Source organism: Hippoglossus stenolepis, chromosome 7, assembly GCF_022539355.2.
Source record: "Hippoglossus stenolepis isolate QCI-W04-F060 chromosome 7, HSTE1.2, whole genome shotgun sequence".
Classification (NCBI taxonomy): domain Eukaryota; kingdom Metazoa; phylum Chordata; class Actinopteri; order Pleuronectiformes; family Pleuronectidae; genus Hippoglossus; species Hippoglossus stenolepis.
In genome coordinates, this window is record NC_061489.1 from 13,515,649 (window position 1) to 13,537,620 (window position 21,972).

The following is a 21,972-nucleotide window of genomic DNA, read 5'->3' on the forward strand; positions in this document are numbered from 1 at the left end:
ATTAAAAGCAGCACAGCTAATTCCCCCCTTTTCCAGTCCTTATGCTAAGCTAACCTAAGCTAACTGGCTCCTGGCTGCAGCCACACATTTACCATGCAGACATGAGAGTGGTATCAATCTATCTGTGGACAAGAGAGGAAATTAGTATATCTTCCAAAATCTCAAAATGTCCTTTGAGTGTGGACATGCATACCTCCAGGTGAGTGTCTCTCTGTGCCATCAGGCCTTGAATCTGTTTGGCCATGGAGCTGAACACCGGCTGTAAGTCTGCACCTTCCACCTCCACCAGCTCCTCCCACTGCAGCGGCAGCACCATGCAAGGATCCTGAGTCACCTGCAGCAAGGACAGGGTCTCAGGTTTGCAATAAGAAAACTTGACACAAAATGGCTGATCTGGAGACAAATTAGCCAGGAGGTATGAAGGTTGTGTGAATACTAAGCAGAAATGCATCTGTTTGCAGTGGGAAAAAAATATTTCTCATATTTCTATCTGTGAAGTGTGTCCAAAAATGCCTGACTAATGCATGCAAAACTAATAATCATGTAAACAGGTTTGAAATGTCCTCAGGTGGAAGGCATATGAACTGCAAGCAGGGGCTGCATCCACTCTTGCAGGAAGGACACCTCTCACCTCAGTGATTTATGAGGCTGGCACAGAAAACGATGGTGGAAACATGCTGTTATTGTAATTCAGACACACTGGGATGCAACATGCTGTTTTTGTAACACTGGCAATTATCCACAGGGTGTATTTTTAAAAGAGCACAATTTGGCATTCATGCCTTATTGGAGAGGACAGCGGAGAACGACAGAAAATAAATGAGGAAGAGGATGAAGAGAAAGAGGTGGAGGTAAAGAGTGGTGCAGGATCCATCCTGCAGTCACAAATGGCAGCCAGAGGTAAAGAGGGAGCCAGCACAGTGACAGGAAGCTCACACTTACTAGGAGCAGAAGAGGTAATAGTTCCACACTGTCAGCCTTCAGGCCAGACCGTGATGTAATTCTTTACTAAATCATATTTATGAATAAAAATCATTTTAGAAGTGTCTCCCCCTGGACAGTATTTCCATCAGCAGGTTTTTTATATCTGAAGTGAACGTACCTGCTGAATACAGCTGGCAATGGCCGCCTGGGTCTCAATGTCCAGAGACTGAATCTGCTGAATGAACGTCTCCTTCTTCTCACACTGCGGACACAGAGGTTTTGTGTGTGTGTGTGTGTGTGTGTGTGTGTGTGTGTGTGTGTGTGTGTGTGTGTGTGTGTGTGTGCGTGCGTGTGTGTGTGTGTGTGTGTGTGTGTGTGTGTGTTAGATCAAAATATATAAATTTCAACATTTCTGTGTTTTCAAGCAAAGCTGTCAAACATTTAGGAGCTTTTCTCTGATTTATAAACTGAATATCTTTGGGTTTGGGCTGTTGGCCCATTTTAAAGCTGTATCTCAGTTTCTGAGAAATGATGACGGGCATTTGTTGTTACAATTGTTGACATTCTAAACCAGAGGTCTTCAACAGGGGGTCCGTGACCCCTAGGGGTGTCCGCGGAGGTACTGCAGGGGGGTCGCGAAATTTTGGGTTGATTAGACAATTGTTTATATTTTTTTAATTTTTAATTTCTTTTTCCAATAAATTTTTTTCCCACAAATTTAAATGTCTTTAAATACACATTAACATGAATCCAACATATTGTAGCGAACGGATAAATGGAGGCAGAAGACGTTATCTTTCGGTGTATTATTTGAATAGCTTAGTATTGAATGCACAATAACAGGGTAGCTATGTTTATACACAGCACTAGGCCCAGTTTAATATAAAACACGATTTTATACAATATATATATAGTAGGGGGTCCCTGCTCTATCTCTCCATCAGTTTGGGGGTCCTTGGCCTGAAAAACGTTGAAGACCCCTGTTCTAAACAATTCATTGACCAATCAAGAATACCATCAAGGGAGTAATAAATAATAAGACAATCATTGATTGCAGCTGTACAATAATCAATTAATCAAATATTTGCTAATAAAACAAATTATTATGTGATTAATCTATCATTATCAGTGGTAATATTCAATATGTAGAGTACCGATGAAAAATATTCAATCCCTTCTGAAAGCTACAACAATGTGCTTATGTTGAAGGTTTTTCCTCGATACTGAATAGACCAAATGTTTGATATGCTATAACATGCTATAACAGGGGTCGTATCCTGCCATGAAACATTGGATAAGTTCAAATCTGGGCCTAAATAAAAAGTGTGGCCATCAGTTGAGTAATTATTATTCACTCTTTGTGGAACAAGAACTTCTGTGTCAGATTGCATGTTGATCCATCCAGTAATTGTTTTGCTCAGGGGCAGAGGATTGGGATTGATCGACAGACTGACCACTAGGCTACTGCTAAAATGTAAGATACTGAACAAAAATAAAAAGCACTGGTTGTCCAAAGGTTCAGTAGAATAACGCGTGTCATTATCGACTTTTAAAAGAGCGTGGTGGTCATGTGAGTCTGTGATCACCTGCACGGAACAACCCAATAAGAGGAGCAGCAGTCGCCTGAGTTCTTCCACCGCCGCCTCTGAGGACACAGAAATAACTGTTATCATCATTATCATCGCCATCATCTCCAGCCCCCACCGCCATCCTTCCTATGATTATCCCCTTAATGTGTTTCACAGATAGCAGAGATATGGACTCGTATATAAAGTATAATTACTTTCTCGCTGCTGACAGACATGGTGCTGATAGGATTTTGTTGCTATCTTGTACCTGTAAGGGGGTCCTGCCCCAGGATGGCGACATTCGGGAGGGACATCAGTATCAACTGTTGCAGGTCTTCCTGCAAGAAAAGAATAAATGTGACGAGTTAGGCAAAAAAAGAAAAACTGTTAGTGATCAGCAGGTCTGCCCGCAGTGTGACTGAATAAACAACAAAACTTTCCACCAGCCGGCTGCGGTTTGTGGTGTAAACAAACAGCTGATATCCGATAAGAGTATATTGTTTCTGCTCTTCAGGGTCAGGGAGGCTTTGTACTGATCAGGTTTATTATATATTTCAGTGTGGCTTAATCTCAGGATTATCTCAAGGTAATAGAAACATAGAAACTGATCTGATGAATGAATAATAACTAAATCAATGCAGTGTTTCCATTGTTGCCCTTGTGCTTTAAAGGTCTGTGTAATGCTGGAGATGCAGACACGGCACATTAACAACGTGCAGAGTCACAAAGATCACAAGAGCCGTCAAACCCAACCTGAACCGTTTACTAACAACAAACCAAAGACAACTCCTGCAAACAAGCTACTTACAAGAGCCCGATAATGCTCATGATAATGTCTGGTACATTATCATGAGCATTATGATTGGCTGATTTTAGCTTCAGACAGGTCTATAAATATTGGTGTATAATCAATATATTCTCATTTCTGTAATTAGGATCCTGATCAGCTTCATCAGAACAGAAGCTATACACCCACTTACACCCTAATAACAGATCACATAAATTCAAACTCACCAATTCAAACACCCACTCTCAATTCATTAAAATAACACACGCTAAATCGTCTAAAGCAGAGATTATACCCAAAGTGAATATAAATAAACAATGCAACACATACAATGACAGATGGCTTTAAAGAACATCTATAAATAAAACCAACGAGACAATTATTGCAGCAGTTCAATACGAGTGCAATTGGCATAATGCCTTGAGGTTTATAATAAGCAAAGATTATATCATTAGATACATACAATTATGAGATGAGGAGGAAGATTGTGTCAGAAGATGCTGTTTTAGGAGAAATTTATCCTTTCCTGTTTCCTGAATTAAATATACAGGCAGAGATTACAGCTCTGGAAAAGTGCATATCATTCAATGATCGCAATTCTGCCAAGATAACTGTATCTCTACTAACTTGTCTGATATGGTTATCATGGTAATCTAATCTAAAAAGAAAAATAGGCATAGATATCCAGCAACTTGGTGACAGAAATAATTTTATTGTATTTATCTGAAGTGTGATACCAGGGAGTAAAATACTAAAAGATCACATCTGAGAAAAGCTATTTTTGTTTACAAACAGAAAGCTTCCCAAAAAAAATAAAACATTTACATTCAAATTTGTCAAATTTAAGGCAACACTGTCTCGATATAAACATGAATAATGCTTAAAATAAGCAAGGGATGTGTCTATGTTGACATTGTGTTTGGTTGTTTGTAGTTTGAAAATAAAAATTCAATGTTTCCTTATTTAAGATCATGGGGTCAAATTTGGCTCCTTAAAAAGAAGAATTACAAAAATATAATTTTGAGTAATTTGATGCTAAAAAAAAAAGTAACCAAGTTTGAGTTTTAATTGAATAATTAGTTGGGCTTAACTAGATTGCTTGAAATTAGTCCTTTTTTTATTCTTATTAGAAGAATGTATAAAATGACAGTCGAACAGCCCGACTTATGATAAGACATTTTATCAAGTGAAAGTCACTTGTTGCTCTGGCAGCCATATTTTGAGTAAAATCATGTTGATATCGAGACAGTTACATTTGACAGGGCACATTTTACAGTGTACCAGAATTTCAAAAGTAAGAAGACCCATGCCCCCTCTGTTAAATAGCGATGCTTGAGTAAATGTTTGAGTCTTTCCTCTTGGCCGGGAAAGAAAAGCTTTTGAATGGGGATGTTTCTTGTCCTGTGCTAGACAGAATTTATAAGATGTTTTACTCTGACAATGTGGTCAGCTTGTTTCACCAAGCTGTAATTTCTGCTTTCAGATCTTGGACAGATCTCTTCTTAATGGTGCCTCAATCATCCCCCGTACGGAAACTTTTATTTTTTTCTGGCAACAAAATAATTTGTGGGGGCCTGCAGTGCTCTGCTCCCGTTACATTGGTATCTTGTGTAGCACCAATGGTCATGAGCCTGTTACTTTACTCCTTTATCTAACTGGTCTTGAACTCAGAAAAGATCAGAACAATAGTTTCTGTGGACCCGCCACACGCTGACGTTGGCTCTCTCTTCTCCCAGCTGCTATCAAAGCCTGTGCCCATCTCTCCCATGAATCATCTCTCAAGTCACAATAGCACAGAGGCAAGTCACAATTACAGCGCTCTCTCTCTCTCTCTCTCTCTCTCTCTCTCTCTCTCTCTCTCTCTCTCTCTCTCTGCTTGCTAACTGTAGTTTATGCATACAGTGAGAAAAGCAATGTACCAAGAGACAGTCACTCCCTTCAGCAGCTCCATCGTGTGCAAGTTCGACATCAGAGGCATGTGCAGCCGACCTGAAGTTTCTGCCCCTTCAGGGCATGTGGAGCATCAGCCACATCGCCGCCGCGTCAGTCATTGTCGTTTGGTCCATGAAGCCAAACACAGACTTCAGCTGGAGGTTAACCAGACTGGAAATTATATACAAGCGGCTTCTTGTTGTTGGAATGCTAATGAAGAGTTCCCTCTTCCGCATCACACAGCCAAGAAACACACTAGGTTGCATTAGCTTGAATCCTTCCTTCATGGCATTTTATACAATATCATTTTGTACAATATTATGCGCTGCTTATGAAAGAGATTTACGAAATGAGTAACACATGTTGCAGGTTATTCTCCAGCCGCATCAAGATAAAAACAAGGAATAAGGTTTCCTTGAAGTCATCTCTCAGTGAATCTTTCACTGAAAATAATCTACAGTTGTAAACTAAACATTTTCATCAACTTGCTGGCTGCGGTGATGAAGAGAGTTAAAATCCATCTCTATATTTACTTCATCTATAACTCCTGTTTTGATTTCCAATTCTTCTGTGGGCCCTCTTGTAACAATGCCAATTATACAGCAGGAGTATGTGTGACAGAGTCTACGACATTATAATATTTAATGTTATAATAAGAAACAATATCAATGATTATCGCAATATAACTTTGATAAATAGCAATAAAACAACATATGTATATATCGTAGTATTGCTTATGTATTGAGAAGCACAGTGAGGAGGTGTAATACATTATTAATTAACTGATCGACCTCAGATTTGTCAAATTTTTGTTGTTTATTAAGTTTTTTTCATTTTCTGCTCATAAAGAGTTTATAGCCACAACTTTCACTAAGGAGCAAAAATCTTTAGTATAAAGTTTTAAAACCTCAAGAAATAATAATATTACATTTATCGTGATAATTAATCGATATCGACTGAAACCCTAACCCTATCATTTTTGGCCATATCATCCAGTCCAGCTATAATTACACAAAATCTGTGTAAATAGTCCCTGACATGTGCAGGCCTCCACAGTCAATCTGTGACATTGTGATCATACAAATTTCCAACAATGGCATGTTTTTGTCTGTGTTTGTTTGTCTGTTAGTTAGCAGGATTACACAAAAACTACCGGACAACATTTACATTGATTTGTCAGAGAATCCTTCATTTCAAAAAATCCAAATCTAGTAAATTTAAATGTCATTTAAAGTAGACTGTTGGGCCTTGGGTAAGGTATGTGTTCTACTGAGTGCCATTAGGGGGCTTCACTTATGTACACAACTGACCAGAGGATGTTGTTATTTGGCTCCTTCTGTCAGAATAAACGAAGATTGCGTCCAAAGATTTTCCTCATATCACATTGCTCACAAGCTAGACTCGCTTCTCCTTTTTTCGGGAGGTAAGCAAACCAAATTTCATCTGTCGGTTTTTCTTTGCTAACTCAGAGATATATTTTATTGGATGGACACAAATAGCTCAGTCACTGTATTAGAGAAGCTGAGGTCACAGCAGAGGAAATCAAGCCTTGCCAGGCTGCACGCCACACTCACACACACACACGGTATACACAGCTTAAAAACAAACAGAAAGGATTAAGTAAAAACAGGACCTGTGGGGAAATAACCATCCACAGGAACAATGGAACCTATTTTGGGTACAGGTGAAATTCTACTGCAACACCATTCTGCTTCTAACTTATTGCCAGTGTCTTTTGCCACTTCAAGCTTTCAATTGACGTCAGTGCTTCATGTACATGGAAGTGAAACCTTGTAGACGTGTGTTGTGTGATGAGCTAAGCAGCTCACGTTCGCTCCCCTTCGACCGGTGCTCGAGGAGGCGTTCTTTGCTGAGAACAGAGGCCTCTCCTCCTCCGGGGAAAAGAATTGTGTCATTTCCTCAAATGCCACAGGCCCCTACAACGTAAAAAGCATGATACTGAGAGCTGTTTGATAGATTGTTTTATTCTCTTTCCTTCCTCAACACGCTCCCTAACCATAAAAGATTCAGCTGGCCACTCTCCCTCACTCACTTTGCCTGTTAATAAGCAGGGACACGTCTACTAAGGATGGAAATATTCTGTGTTTCATCTTGTCTTTCGTGCGAGGGCTCCGTCACCCACTCCACTCACTTCAAACTTTCTACAATTTTCTGAGGCGGAATATTTGACCGCCGAGACTGATCGCTGAGCTTCATCTTGTCCTGTGTTTTTGCTGCCTCACAGCTACACAACTGCTTCTCTAGCCTTCCTCCCACCACCCGCTCTCCCCTGCCATTTGGTGTGGCCCTGAGTTATGTTTGAGAGGGATTTTTCAGCAACAGCACCTGTCTATTTATAATAAACTGGGAGTCGTTTCAGTACAACCACAAAAAAAAACCATTACACCGGTGTTTTTGGAGAACTTCAGGGAGAAACGCTTCATAAAGTGAATAGGTCTTTTCAAAATGTCTCTGTAAAACACATCAGATGGAGCTCATTCCAGAGTCAGACCATTTCCAAATGCTTGTGTATCACTGTGCCGCAGGTTTGCCTTGGTATTACTCCTCCAAGAAGTGATCAACGGAGGTCAGAGGAGTTTGAAGTATCAAAATATCCAGTATAAGCTTTGTTGAGGTTTTACTTACACTGAGATATATCTACAATAAAAAACAATTCAAGGAATAGAAACTTCCGAAAATACTCTGTTTCTTTCTTGCCGAGAGTAAAAGAGGCGATTGACTGATGATCATTCTCGTGTCTGTAGAGTAAATACAAGCTAGTGTTGGCAGCCAATTAACTAACTTGTTTTCTGAAAATTTTATATTTAAAAATGACATGTTGTGGCTTGTGCTCAGGCACAGTAACAACTGAAATGTTGCTCATATGGTTTTTATTATGATTAAACAAACTAGATGAAACATGTCATAATTCTGCTGCTGTGTTGAAGAGACTGTTATGGCTCATTTGAAAGACTTTTGATTTGTCTTTGTCTGATTTATTTTTGTAAAACACAATTTTGAATTGGTTGTATTTTGTTATTCAGTTCGGACTTTATTTATAAAGCACTTTATAAAAAGAAACTACAAAATACACATATTTCCTCGTGTTTGGACTTTGGTTTTGTATATTTGGATTTTTTTGAATATCTCACTTTGACTTCATTTCTTCCTGTTTTGCTCTGGAGCTTCTTTCCTTCTTTGTCTGGTTTCTCGGCTTCATGATTGTCTGCACCTGCTCTAATGTGTCACAGCTGAGTTCAGTTATCCTGCCTCCTTTTGTGTATATAAGTCTCTGTGCTCCTCGCTCTCCTCTGTCAGTTCATTCATTAACATCCCTGGGTTTTACTCGTGCTTCAGTTTTGTTGGCTTATTCTCATCACCTGTTTTTTTCCTGTTGTTTCAGTTTTCGCCTCCTGTTCTGCAGCTTTCTTTCATTTTGCTCTCTGAAGTGTTTTCCACACGTGACAGTACTGACCGTTTGTGCATGTTTGGTCTCAACCGCAGACAACTCCTTGAAAGACATTGTCCTGTATATGCCTGGGTTTGGATGCTCTGACTGTATATCAGTCATTACAGTGGAAAATCCTTGAAAACACCATAAGCAGACACAAATTTACAAGAAAATGCAGATAAAAACCCCAACATCCAAAAATCCGAGCACGTCAGAAATATCTGCCAAAGTCCTCTGACAGAGAAAGACTCCAGCAGGTGAAAATCTATATGGTGATAACTAACATCTAAATATTTTTCCTATTTTTCAAAAGGTTAATTTAAATTAACAAAGTATCCACTGAGGTGGACGTCATGCATTGCTCGTTGTTATTCAAGAACAAATCATATTGTCTCAGTAAATGAGTTCATATTTGTGGATCAACAATATTTGTTGGCTCTACCGCAGTAAAAACAAAGAGTACATACGACTGATCTTGCATTCACCCAACAAACCAAGCACATCTGGACAACAATTCATTCCTAGCGGCTAAGAGGAATATCCCCAAAAAATGAACAAAATGTAATATCACATTTCCTTAAACTTTGCAGGTTAGTAGTATACAAGCATAAAAATACCTTATATAAGTTGTTTTTTATTTAGTTTTTTTAAATGCACTGGTATTGGATCGGTGCTGCGTTATGCAAAGTCATGGCGGATTCGGTATCAGGGAGGGAAAAATGGAATCAGAACATCTCGAGTCACTGGTACTTGAGTTGATTTAAAGGTTGAATGTAGGCTTATTTAAGTGAAATTAAAATCATAAAACATTGTTTTTGAAGTGCACAACAGATGCAGTTAGTAGAAGAAAGATAATCTGTCATTACTTCCATTGCCAACTCTTACAAATTGCATCTCAGAGTCAAAATACCCTGCAATGCTTAAACAGACTGAAACTTGTACATTCAATGGATGTCCCCCATTTGAGGTTCTCGAGCCTGCTCTGATGATTCTCAACACATCTCTCCTGATTTCCCTCCTGATGACCTGATTTAACTCCTCGACCTCACCCTCGTCCCTTCCGTGACCCTCCCCTACCTGGTAGAAGGCTCTGAGGTGTCGATTTAAAATAGAAAAGTTCTGCACTCTCAGCATGTGGTCATCTCTCCCACTGTTGTAAAGCCGCTCCATTTTGGGGTTTGGGTCTCTGGGATGAACACAGAAAAGACAAGGCGGTGTATTTACTGCAGCTTGATCAAACAGCCCCGCGCCACGTCTCTCCAGATGAGAAATTCTTATGCAACTGTGCATTTAAGCAGCGAGTGAATAAAATTTTAATGAGTCTGAGAAGGAGGCAGTGAGAATCCTCATGCAATTATTTGTTGAAATGGTGTGGCTGAGGTCAGGCAAAATTAATCAGCTGTTCGGCAAATACTGACGAGGATCTGGCCTCGGCAGCTCAGAGAGAAAAGGTTTTATTCTGCTGAAATTTGAACTCGGAGATAAGGAATTCAGCAGAGTCGACTAACAGGATGGCACTTATGCAGACCCTCCTTTCATGATTCACTGGAAATTTTTGGCAAATGTCACACATTTATGCCATCGTTTTGGACTGGCTGCCGAACAATTTGAGTATAAAAATGGCTATGTGAACAAGGTTATATCAAATTCAAGAATGAATTAGGCTGAGTGTGTACAGCCATGCTAACAGCTCTGTCAGGCTGGACTGAGCATTAGCATGCTGACATTCACCGATAATAAGCTAATGCTAATGAGGTTTAATGTTTACTACCTTCACCATCTTAGTTTACAACAAGCCATCTCCCCAAAAGTGAGGCCAAATCATCATGATAGCCCCCTGGTGGCTGGCTACAGAGTATTTTTTAATACACCCCTGGTTTTAATTATTAAATGCTTTAAAAACGGGGTGAAACATAATCGACAGCCGAGCCTGACTTATGATTGGTCGATACTTCAGCTCCACTCCACGATCAACAGTACACTCTTAAATGTCTGGGTCCAAATGGCATCCAAAGTGCAAAATGGCGACGCCTGGATATATTTGCCTCATTTTTTTTGTACAATGGGAGTAAGTTGAGACTCGTCATATTATACTTTATACTATTATACAGACCATGGTTTAGTGTTTAGTTCATGCTCACTTTAGCAATAAACATAGCGGTAATGTCAGTAATTTTTGGACATGAAATGAAGAACTGGACAAATGAATACACAGAGGTGCAATTCATCTTGAGGAGGGAGTGAATTTGCCATCATTAAAGCCACATGTTTAGAAACTAGTTACTTCTGTTGGTCTCACTTTATTATTTCATGCTTTTAACATGTTTTATGCCATTTTCTCACTGCCATTGCCTTGAAATTAAATTAAGAACGAGTTGTTTTCCAGTTTTTAACATATTAATAAACGCCATGACCAATTTTTAGCTGAAGGTTATTGTAGCTTTTTTTTTTTTTTTATTTCCCATCGTGAATTTCCACAGAAATGGTTCAAAATGAGCGCTTAAGGCTTATTTCTCATTCGAGATTTAAATGCTCTTCTCACATTACTGTCTCACTGGAAAATGTCCCCATCATCATGAAATCAGCTCATAATTTCCATTGTCTAGTGGTCGTTTTTACTGCAGCCAGTGTCGTGCGGCGAGACAATTGAAATTGTATGGCAAGACAATTTAAATCAATCTTACATGACCCTCATGACCTCATTGAGGAAAATCCCATTGGTCAGCCTGAGGTAGCGATCTCGGGTACTCTGGGAAATTGAGTTCACTTCCAGGCTGTAGAGTGAGATGCCGTCCTCCCTCTCAACCATCTTCTCAAACAGCTGAACCTATGAGAGACAGGGGGGGTGTTATGTTTAATTTGTGGAGACAGGCATGAGAGTGGACCAGGAGGTGGACAAGGAAGACACAGCCAGGAGGAAAAAATAGGTGCAGAGAGAGAGAAAGAGATGGAGAGGCATAAACATTTTCACACAGGAAGCCACTTGAGTCGGTGCACCTGTCTATACAGGTGGGATCTGTGCTCTCCCACTGGGAAACACTTCACAGTGACAGGCAGCCAAGCAGGACTGCAGCCAAGGTCTGTCTCTCTTTGCTAAAAAAGAGCTGTGCCAATGCAAACTGTAATATAATGAGGTTTATTCCCACCTGCACCTTCTAAAAACTGCACTGTGGGTAAACACAAGCTTGGGTTGTTTCAGCTGATGAGCTGAGGCAGAGTGAGCTCGTGACCCTGTGCGACAGGGAAGCAGAGGATGTCCTTCAACATATGTGAAGCAGAGGGGGGAACACTCAGTCAGTGAATAAGCTGAAGTGCCCTTGAGCAAATGCTGTCCCTCTGCCCGCTGCAGGCCATCCCGTTGAACCTGACCTCTGACCGCCGCTTTGGAAGAGACCCACCATAAAAAAAAGAGTATCCTTACCAGGTTAAGCAGGGTATCACACTACATAAATACTGTTCATTGAGCAGAAGGGGAACAAATCCCCCTGGGCCGATTGGTTCCCCATGTGGAAAACCCAGCTGAAGATTCACTATACATACAACAACCCCTCAGCTGATTTCAGAGGAACTACATATTCTCTTGAACACACAGTGGATTATGTTGTATGTCGAAAAGGAATGTACACAAGGACACGGAAGTATCATGGCTAGTAGCAGAAAAGAGCAGGTTATTAAGAGGCGAAGGAAGCTGCCAAAAGCAGAAGTGCAGTTTGTTTTGCTGTGCACAAAAGCAAAAACACTGTAACTAGGCGTTTGTCTGCTGTTTATTTAACTCATGGTTCTAAATTAATATGGACGAATAGGAGGCTGCTGTAAAACATACATTTCATGAGTATTAGTGACTCAAAATAATTTAGGATTTACTCCAGAACTAGCCACTGTAAAAGCGCTTCACTGTTTTTTATCCTCCTCTCCCTTAACCACTAGAAATGATGACCTTTTCTCTAGCTGACAGTGATAAATGATAAATGACGTACCCATTGCGCCAACGCACTTTCCATGAATTCCTCTATTATCTCCGTAATGTCCGCGTCCATTGTTGTGTTAGAAGAGCAGTGAAACACTACAGAATATATCTAATTCAAAAACATTACAGACGCAGTGTGAGTAATGGAGAGAGAGAAGCCATCTCGCCTCAAGTGAAGTACTTTGACATTACATGTGGCCCTTCCCCTCCTCCACCTCTCTGTCTCTTCCTCTCTCTTGTTTCATTGCAAAACCAAAATCACACCGGAACTGTCACAACTCACATGGTTGTGACTCAAACGCTTAACTACACAGAGCCAACCTCAACTGAATCTATATGACAATATTCAACAAAAACTATATCTATGTTAGGTAAATACATAGGCTGCATGTGCTTTAAATACAACATTGTTAACCATATAATATATGTAATTTTTTATATACATAAAAAATATATGTATAATTTTTCCTATGTATAATGTATGTGTGTGTGTGTGTATACAAGTACTAGTACTAGTACTACTACGAGTAGCAACTAGTAAGCTAAATGTAGTTATTGTTGTAACCCAGATATATACAACTACAAATGTCTATTAAATAATGGGTACATTCATTAAAATACATAAATACATATATGAAATAATTCTATAGATAGATAGATAGATAGATAGATAGATAGATAGATAGATAGATAGATAGATAGATAGACATTAGGAATTAAAATATGGGTATATTTTATAAATAATGGGTAAATTGTATGTTTATATGTACATGTATAAATATATATATATATATATATATGTACCTGTATACCTTTACATAGAGCAAAATCCTGTACCAGGCTTTCAGTTCACTTACTATACCAACAAGTTGTCAGAGCTGAAGTGGTTCCCGTGTTCCTCCCAAGTCCTTTAAAGTCAAGACTTCTTCTAGCGCTGTGCAATAGCGCCCTCTAACGGTTCACAATCAAAGTCCCTATCTTCTCATTTTATGAATTTCATCACTATTTCCATCACACAGTCACTGGGGGACGTGTAACCAAGCAGCAGCCCTGTTTTTATTTATGCACAGCACCTCCTGCACAGTGAACACTGTTTTAAGACACTGGCTCTGTACCAGCAGAACAATATCTTTTTCTGCTTTTGCATTGACTGATCGTATTTGGAATCAAGATTTGTCGCCATATAAAACTCTGAGGATGTAGATGTATAGATTGATTTCCATGTGCTCTGTGTGTACAATAGTATGCTCTTGTTTGTGTTTACATCAAGTATTTCATTTAAAAACAGGGAATCTTAAATTTGAGAAGACGTCACCATGAAAAATGCTTGCCAATGTTGCTTGCATACTAATGATTTCATTTTAATATTTGAACGGTATATTCATTTATTTTTGGTGTAACCATTGAAGAAGAGCAGATAATTGAATTATATCTGAAGGTCAAACTTTCAAGGCCACTGCTTCATCATCTGCTTGTGTTTTTGTGGTGTGTGTATTTCTGCTAAAGAAATGTACCTGCTTTTACCTGCTTTTTGTGAATCGAATGAAACATTCACTGACCTCATTCTGTGATAGAGTTTTATTTAAAAAGAATGAGCACACATTTGACATGCCTCTAGCTGTAGGACAGATCATCACGGTATATTCTTTGCATATAAAAAGCATTTAACAACTGTTTTGCTTTATAAAAACACTTTCATCGCGTGTGTGTGTGTGTGTGTGTGTGTGTGTGTGTGTGTGTGTGTGTGTGTGTGTGTGTGTGTGTGTGTGTGTGTGTGTGTGTGTGTGTGTGTGTGCTGCTGCTGTCAGTGTGCGCTGATACCGCTTGTGCAGCAGTTCTGGGATTAACTAAACGGGGATTATCAGATTGTTTCAGAGCTGCTAGAATAGACAAGATGATAGCTTCATATAGGGCACCACACTCACATACACATATGCAGCACACACAACACACACTTAATCCATCTCTCCTTGTTAAACTTAGATAACCCGTTGTCTGTTTATACAACCATCTATGACGTAACATGTACAAAAGGAAGCCGACACTACAAGGCAGTTAAAAACTTCTACCTTTAATGTATCATTCAGATGCGTTTGACATTTTAAGGTTTCTAAGCATTATATTGCAGTTTAGTAAAAATTCTACAGCTGTGAAATAAATAATACATTGCACATGGTATCAATGTTAGCATCACGGGATTGTGATTTAGAAAAATTTAAGTCCAAAACATTTAAAGTATGTGTCTGTATGTGTACGCTGCATCCGTTTAAACTGAATGTACTCTCTTCTAGTTTACGACAAAAAGTATTACGCATCTCCTGAGCAGGTTCTCTGGTGGTTACACATTCATGAATTCCTGCACAGAGGAGGTGTTTGTTGTGGGGTCTGTGCAAGGCCTGATAAGATTCCCCCATGTGTCGCCTTGTCTTGGCCATGTGTGAGGGAGCTGCGGCTGCTGCGTCAGTGGAGCATAAATCAAGTCTAATGTGTCAAAACCCAACAGGTGTTCTACCCGCCACCAGCCAAACTCACACTCACCAAGAACCTCAGACACCCCCCACCCACACCCTGGCATCCTTTCCTCCTCAACTCTTATTTGATGACTGTTGTTCTCCCCCCTCTCTAGCTGGCAGGAGTAGGGGAGGCTGCTTTATCGACATCTGCAGCCACAGGGGACTCTTCGGCGTCGCTGGGGTCAACCTGCCCAAACTTAAGCAAGTTGAGGACAGTGGCTTTGACGTCCTCAATGGTTTCTTTCACTCCTTTCTCCAGGAGGTAACCCTCGCTGTCGCCCTCTGGGTCCTCCAGAGCCATGGCCCCTTCCACAGCCGTCTGCAGGTATCGCAGGCTCAGCAGCACTGACATCTGGACAGAGAGAGGCAATGAAGGGGCTGCATCTAATATCTGTGTCAGCAGGCAGAATTTGTCGCCAAATCAAATGGCAAAATGGTTTGATAGGCAGCCAAAAACGTTTTCCTTCCGGTTATGTAACAATTCTTTCTCCTTTCTTGTCACAAACATTCAAAAACCCATTCATTCCTACTGCCATTCATCTGAGATGCACATATTCAGTCTGACATTCCCTGAACATGCTTTACTCTTCTCTACTCTCTGCACTTATTTGACTCGCTTGCATGACAATGGAAGAATGAAGATGATCATTACAACAATCATTTATAATGATCATTTGTGCAGGAGTGCAGAGAATGTTCACAGTTTGACGGAATAATGACTTTGGGAACTAAAAAGGGGGAAATCATGTTTTTTCCCTTTATTTTTCTTGGTAGAGCTCCAAGGTTTTTTTTCACCATAAATACTGTATATTTTAAATCACCCTGTGGATTAATGATTAATTTTAAGAAATCAATTGTTAAAATAGGGAAAGCCATTATCCCATTAACATATTAAAGTTTGATGTTAAGTTTGAAGTTGTGGGTACATCTATAAGGTCTAAAGAAGATATCAATTCTGGTGACGTATAGTTATATAAATGGCATCATAATATGTTAACCATACAAACAAAATAATATACATTTCAAATAAAATATTATTATTAATGTACAGGTTCTACCTTTCACCAAAGTTTTACACAAACACAAATGTTCATTGTGACAAAGTTAGTGCTCTGCAACATATTTTACACATTTAATTTAATGTTTCCTCTTCATGCTTCGGTTGGATCTTGTGTAACATGATAGCAGGGTTTGGAGTTGAAAATGAAACAGGTGCATCTACTCTTCAGGCCTTTTTATCTGCTCGCGTGTCACTCATCTGCCTCTGAATAAACACAAAACTGAGCTGCTGCATTTAAAACATAGCGTCATTGATTAGCATGATGCTCTGTTTAACACGTGTTTGAGCATCTGGTGGGTTGGGCCTTTATCCCCCCCCCCCACGTTTTCAAATTAAATTTTGTATAGCCCATATTCACACATCACAATTTGCCTCATTGGGCTTAACAAGGTGCGACATCCTTTTTCAGTTTCCTGTAGCTGCTCCCTGTAATTCACATGTGCGCCTGCTGCTCATCAGCCACTCCAGCTGCTGTGAGGAGACACTTACGTCCCAGATCTTCAGTCTACACAAACGCTGCAGCTAAGCTTTTTGTTTGGTTTCCTGTTTCTGCTACCGCTAAACCTTTTTTTCTTCCTGTGCCTCAGGTTCACCTGTGAAACCCATGTCAACCCCTGTTTCCTGCCACGTCCATTTAATTCATGGTCCGTTTAGCTAGTTTACCGATTAAAATACCCACTGCCTCCCCTGCTCCGCCTGTCTTAACTCTGCCTTTAGGCCAAACCTCCACCAACACCCCCCATTTTAAAGTTTTGGTGCAGATCCTGAGGAGTGAGCAGATCCAGGAATATGTTTTTTATTGTCTTTAACATTGTGCGTTTTTTGGACATTTGGTGTTTGTGTGCGCGTTCATGTCTATCTATAGTTATGAGGGCCAATTTCTTTTCAATACCATCATTGTGAGGACATTTTGGCTGGTCCTCACAAATTCAAATAGTTAAGACTGAGGGTTAAGACTTGGTTTTAGGGTTAGGTTTCGAATTAGGTTTAGGTTAGGGTTACGGTTAGGCATTTAGTTGTGATGGTTAAGGTTAGACAAGTGTCTGTGTGTGTTACAGACTAAGTGGAGCATTGCTTTGGTTCCCCACCTGTATTAAGATGACGGAAATCACACCAGGACCAGTTGAATTCAATAAGCCCATGTAGTAGTCAATCAGAGCTTGTCTACAGCCGCGGCTGTGCAGGTTGAGCTCCTCCGCTTGGTACTCGTATCTGTAGTGGGCGCTGTTGTCAGTCAGGTGGTACCGCATGCAGGGACGAGGGGACGACGGGTTACAGCAGCTGAAGGGAACGCCATCCAACAGGTAACGGCCGTCCACATTACTCCGGATGCGACTGGAGACAGAGGAGGGAAGTGAGAGGAAGGAAAGAAGGAGGAGAAGGTGGATTGATCTAATAGTAGCTATAGAAAATGCCAGTCAAGTTAAACGTCTCACTCTCAACTCAATGAACACTCCACATATTTGAGAAATGAGCAGTGCCTCTGTACATGTGTCATCATGTCTGTTCTGTTTACTCATCCTTTTTCATTTATTTAATCTTTGATCAGCCTTTCTGTGCTCGCCTCACGACCAACCTTTCCATCCACTTCTGCTGCTCACTTCAAAACTAAAGGCCAGATCTATTTTTAATTCACTCCTCCTCTGCCTCCACATCATTCTTTTTCTCCCAGCATCTCTTCATCATTCCCTTATATCTTTAGTCAGACTTTTTTAGATTTAAAATCTACTTATCTGTCACTCATCTAGACCTCCAATTTCCTCTCCATTATCCTTATATCCCTTATCAGCACCTTTCCTCCCTTTCTACTTTATCATCTCACCTCCCTGTGCCTCATGATTTTCACATTGCTGTACTGTGATTCACTCACTCCTTGACATCTTTGGAAGTGAAGTCCAGGTATCTGTTGCTGACCCATTGAACCTCGAACCAGTCCTTGAAATTGTTGTTTCCACAGCAGCGAAACTCCATCTGCAGACGATCAATGGTCTCTTTCTGGAAACAGCGGCCTGGCACGTCTGTGTCCTTGTAGAAACGAATACCATTCCTGAGGCCAACCTGAAAGTGGAGAGAAAATTGGGAGAGAAGGAAGGGGGCATTTATTTTCTTTCTATCTATCTATCTATCTATCTATCTATCTATCTATCTATCTATCTATCTATCTATCTATCTATCTATCTATCTATCTATCTATCTATCTATCTATCTATCTATCTATCTATCTATCTATACATCTATCTATCTATCTATCTATCTATCTATCTATCTATCTATCTATCGTTGTTTTACCCATTGCTCAATTAGCAGAAATATGGGATAGCACTCCTCTATGTGGCTAATTTATACATCATTTCTGTTATATGTATTTGTTTTGAATTATATATTTTCAATTTTTATCATTATTATTATTATTATTGTAATTATTATTATTATTATTAGTAGTAGTAGTAATAGTAGTAATAGTAGTATTAACCATTACTTAATTTGCAGGAGTATGGAGTAGCCCTCCTCTAAGGGACCTTAAAAGCCTACATTTTACAGCTACACCATCCTGATATAAGACATTCTCTATCTCTTTTTAACCACAAGGCCATACTGACGCCTATTCTGCCCTTTGACCCCAAGTCATCCCCCAATCATTACCCAGCCCAGAGACCCCTACCTTCAGGGACTCCTCCAGGCTTCCCTGCAGGGCGTAGCTGAGCACCACAACGGCGATCAGCATATAACAGAGCAGTGCCGCCACGACAAACCAAGCCAGCAGGAGAACCTTCCAGCGGGGGAAGCGGCTCGCATCCAAGGAGTCTTGACACACGCGACTGGCGAGCCAGTTGGTGCCGATGGAGGCCAGGCCCACCATCATGAGGATGTTGGGCACCACGTGGATCTCCGTGTTGTCCATTACCTCGAGAGAGGAAGAGCACAGTCAAAGATAAATGTGTAGGAGCTGCAGCCAAACCCAGGTCACATTGTCATTTCCTCTGCCCACTTCAGCAGGTAATAATCCTGCATTCAATTAGGCTTATCTGTGCTATAAAAAAAATTACCTTGGCCACTGAGAGATTCAGGTAGCTGCTGATATGCTGGATGGTAATAAGATGGCACATTTAATTCTTTGCCCTGGTAACAAGGAAAGTCAATTGAGGCCTTAGTTTATTACTGGCTGAGTGTTTGAAAACCGATCAGTTGTAACACACATTTTATCCATTGTTGTTCGACAATTACCATAAAAAAAACTCAACCCAGCTCTGTTGCAACTGTCTAAAATCCTCACAAATTAACATCAGTGCAGCCACATGTGATCATAAAGATAGATCTGTTATCTGGTGCCAAGCAAACTTTCTGAATGAGGTGATATATCTGAGATGATATATTTGAATAACAAGTAACATTACGCTCTTTTGAATCATTCCACAAGATTCTTTTGTTTCCTGACACCAATATCACTACAAGAGTTTATTGTATTACACTCAGTTAAGTGATTTCAATCAATTCCACTTTGCTATACAACCAAGAGACTACAAAATCACAGTCTCTCATTGAAGATCAATAAATATCTGAAGGCATGCATTCAAGCCCTGCAGCTTTCATCTGCAGCCCAATGGTTATCAATGCTTGCACCCTATCCCGATCAATCAGTGATCTATCAAGCCCAGTGAGTAATCTGTGGAGGTCATGACCTTCACCTGCCCTGATGACTCCGGGAAAAAAATGTTGCTGCATCCTCCACCCTCATGGTTTAACATGCATTGATGTGAGAGAGGGTCCCTGAGTGCATGTTTACACCAGTGTTTTGAGTGCTGTGCGTTTGTGTTTGTGGATTAAACTGTCCAGCTAATTTTGAATAAATATCACTGATAAGCGACAACACGACAGACTCGGTAAACAACCACGAGCAAATGTGAAGCCCTGAGCACATAAAGCACTGTTTGTGTAACTTTGACTGAGATCATGTCAGTGTTTTCAGACTTCCTCCCCACTGCCAAACTTTTAGTTGAAATGTTGACATTGCATTATATGAACTGCACTGGGGAATGGTCTGCATTTATGTCACACTTTTCTAGTCTTATCAACCTAAAGTGCTCACAGTCACACACACACACACAAACACACACACACACACACACACGTGCGCACAGACATTCACGGCTCCTGTATGTAGTGCTTCTCTATCATACATCCCATTCACACTTTGCCGGCACAGCCATCATGGGCTTCAGTGTCTCGCCCAAGGATACTTCAACAAGCTGACTGAAAGAGCCGACCTTCTAATTAGTGGACGATTGTGTGTGAGTGTGTGAGTGTGTGTGCGTGCGTGCGTTTCTTCCTCCTCCCTACCTCATCCCTGCGTATCAGCTCTGTCTTAAGGTAAACCCCCAGACAGAAGATGAAGGCCCCGCACATCACTGCCAGCCATGACAGCAGCCAGAGGCCCTGTGCCAGACGCACCCGCCTCTGCTGGGTGAAGTTCATCTTCAACAACATCTTCAAGGGCCCACTACCACACACCAATCAACACAATGACAGGAGTGAGAGAGTAAGAGAAGGAGAGCAGGAGAGATGAGAATCAGCGAATTCTGGTCAAATATTTAGTCATTCCAGAGGTCGCAAGCTGCATGTAGAAAACAAAACACTAGAAGGTGAATTCAGTTTTGCTGCAGCCGTCGATTCAAGCCTCGAACTTGTCGTTTGGTGAGTTATTAGCAGGTTGAGCTCATCTAAGTTGTTCCAGGTGGAGAGGATAAGCAGGTAGATCCCCTCGATGGTAAAGGGCACAGCCGACCTCAGAGGATAATCCGAAAACTTTCACCTGGATGCAAAAATTGTTCCAAAAAGATTTTTATAAATCCAATGCAGTCTTGTAGAAACTTGGAAAAATGTGAGAAATTGTTTATTTAAGAAATTTGGAGAAAGAGATATATTCCTTTTCCCTGAGATAACGAGTTTTCTCCTCAAGTTCTGCTACTCTGCTGTAGCCCCCCCCCCTTTCAAGCTGAAACCAATGATTTCTTCCTCCTGACGTTGTCTTTTGGTGGCGCCCCTCTGGGTCTGTGCCCCCCTAAACCGCTGTAGCCATGGTTGGAGGACGCAGAGAATGGCCAAATGTGAGAGTTTGGAGCCGTAATCTCCCCAGCGGAGTACGTGGGATCCTATTAAAGTCCAAGGGCCAATGAGAAAGCAGGCCAGTGTCTGATCAGCAAACTTATTCTGATAGACAAGTGGTAAGCTACGGGAGGCCTGATGGATTATTATGACAGGTGAACTCACTTGAGCCAATCAGAAGCCTGTAGCACTGTGGAGAGACAGAGAAAAGACAGAATCGTGACTGAAGGAGTATCATATCTGAGAGTGTGAAACTAGTTTAGTGTCACCACCACTCTGTGTTTGTATAACAAGGGAAATATAGTTGGTAGTTGATGGAGGGAGATGAAAACAGACCAGAACTTGAAGGACTGAGCACTTACCTCCGCCAAGTCCCAACAGTCCCCTGGACAAAATGGATGTGTGCCCACTACTAAAATTGCATATGTGGCCCAAATAGCCCAGAAAAGATCTGTGACCATCATTCACCAACCATTTATTGGCTTATCGCACCAAGTTTTATGAACATTTCTCCAGTAGTTTTTGTGTAATCCTGCTAACTACTAGCACAAGAACAGATAGAATCATGAGCTCATTGTTGGAGATAAATATCAGTCTTCACTTAACACACTAGTAGATGTTACAGTCGGCCTTTAATAAACTCCCTACTCAAACTAAGCTCACCACT

At 40.6% G+C, this 21,972-nt stretch overlaps 2 protein-coding genes across 2 annotated transcripts in view; both read right to left on the reverse strand.

The window, feature by feature from the left end:
* ccdc88b (coiled-coil domain containing 88B) overlaps positions 1-12,853 on the reverse strand; it is a 45,503-nt gene extending 32,650 nt beyond the window's left edge. Inside the window, exons 1-7 of the mRNA XM_035161849.2 lie at positions 12,640-12,853; positions 11,347-11,489; positions 9,740-9,848; positions 2,761-2,830; positions 2,511-2,569; positions 1,103-1,186; positions 194-334 (exon numbers count right to left, since the gene is read on the reverse strand). Coding sequence (XP_035017740.1) covers positions 194-334; positions 1,103-1,186; positions 2,511-2,569; positions 2,761-2,830; positions 9,740-9,848; positions 11,347-11,489; positions 12,640-12,699 — 666 coding nt within the window. The 5' untranslated portion in view covers positions 12,700-12,853. The remainder of the gene's footprint in view (positions 1-193; positions 335-1,102; positions 1,187-2,510; positions 2,570-2,760; positions 2,831-9,739; positions 9,849-11,346; positions 11,490-12,639) is intronic.
* A 1,339-nt stretch (positions 12,854-14,192) lies between these two features.
* Positions 14,193-21,355, reverse strand: rom1b (retinal outer segment membrane protein 1b). The gene is made up of 5 exons (XM_035161850.2): positions 20,541-21,355; positions 18,865-19,107; positions 18,073-18,260; positions 17,291-17,537; positions 14,193-15,494 (listed from the first exon to the last, which is right to left on the reverse strand). Exons 1-5 carry the CDS (start codon positions 20,685-20,687, stop codon positions 15,252-15,254), a joined length of 1,068 nt encoding a protein of 355 aa, XP_035017741.1. The 5' UTR covers positions 20,688-21,355; the 3' UTR covers positions 14,193-15,251.
* Positions 21,356-21,972: the final 617 nt, after the last annotated feature.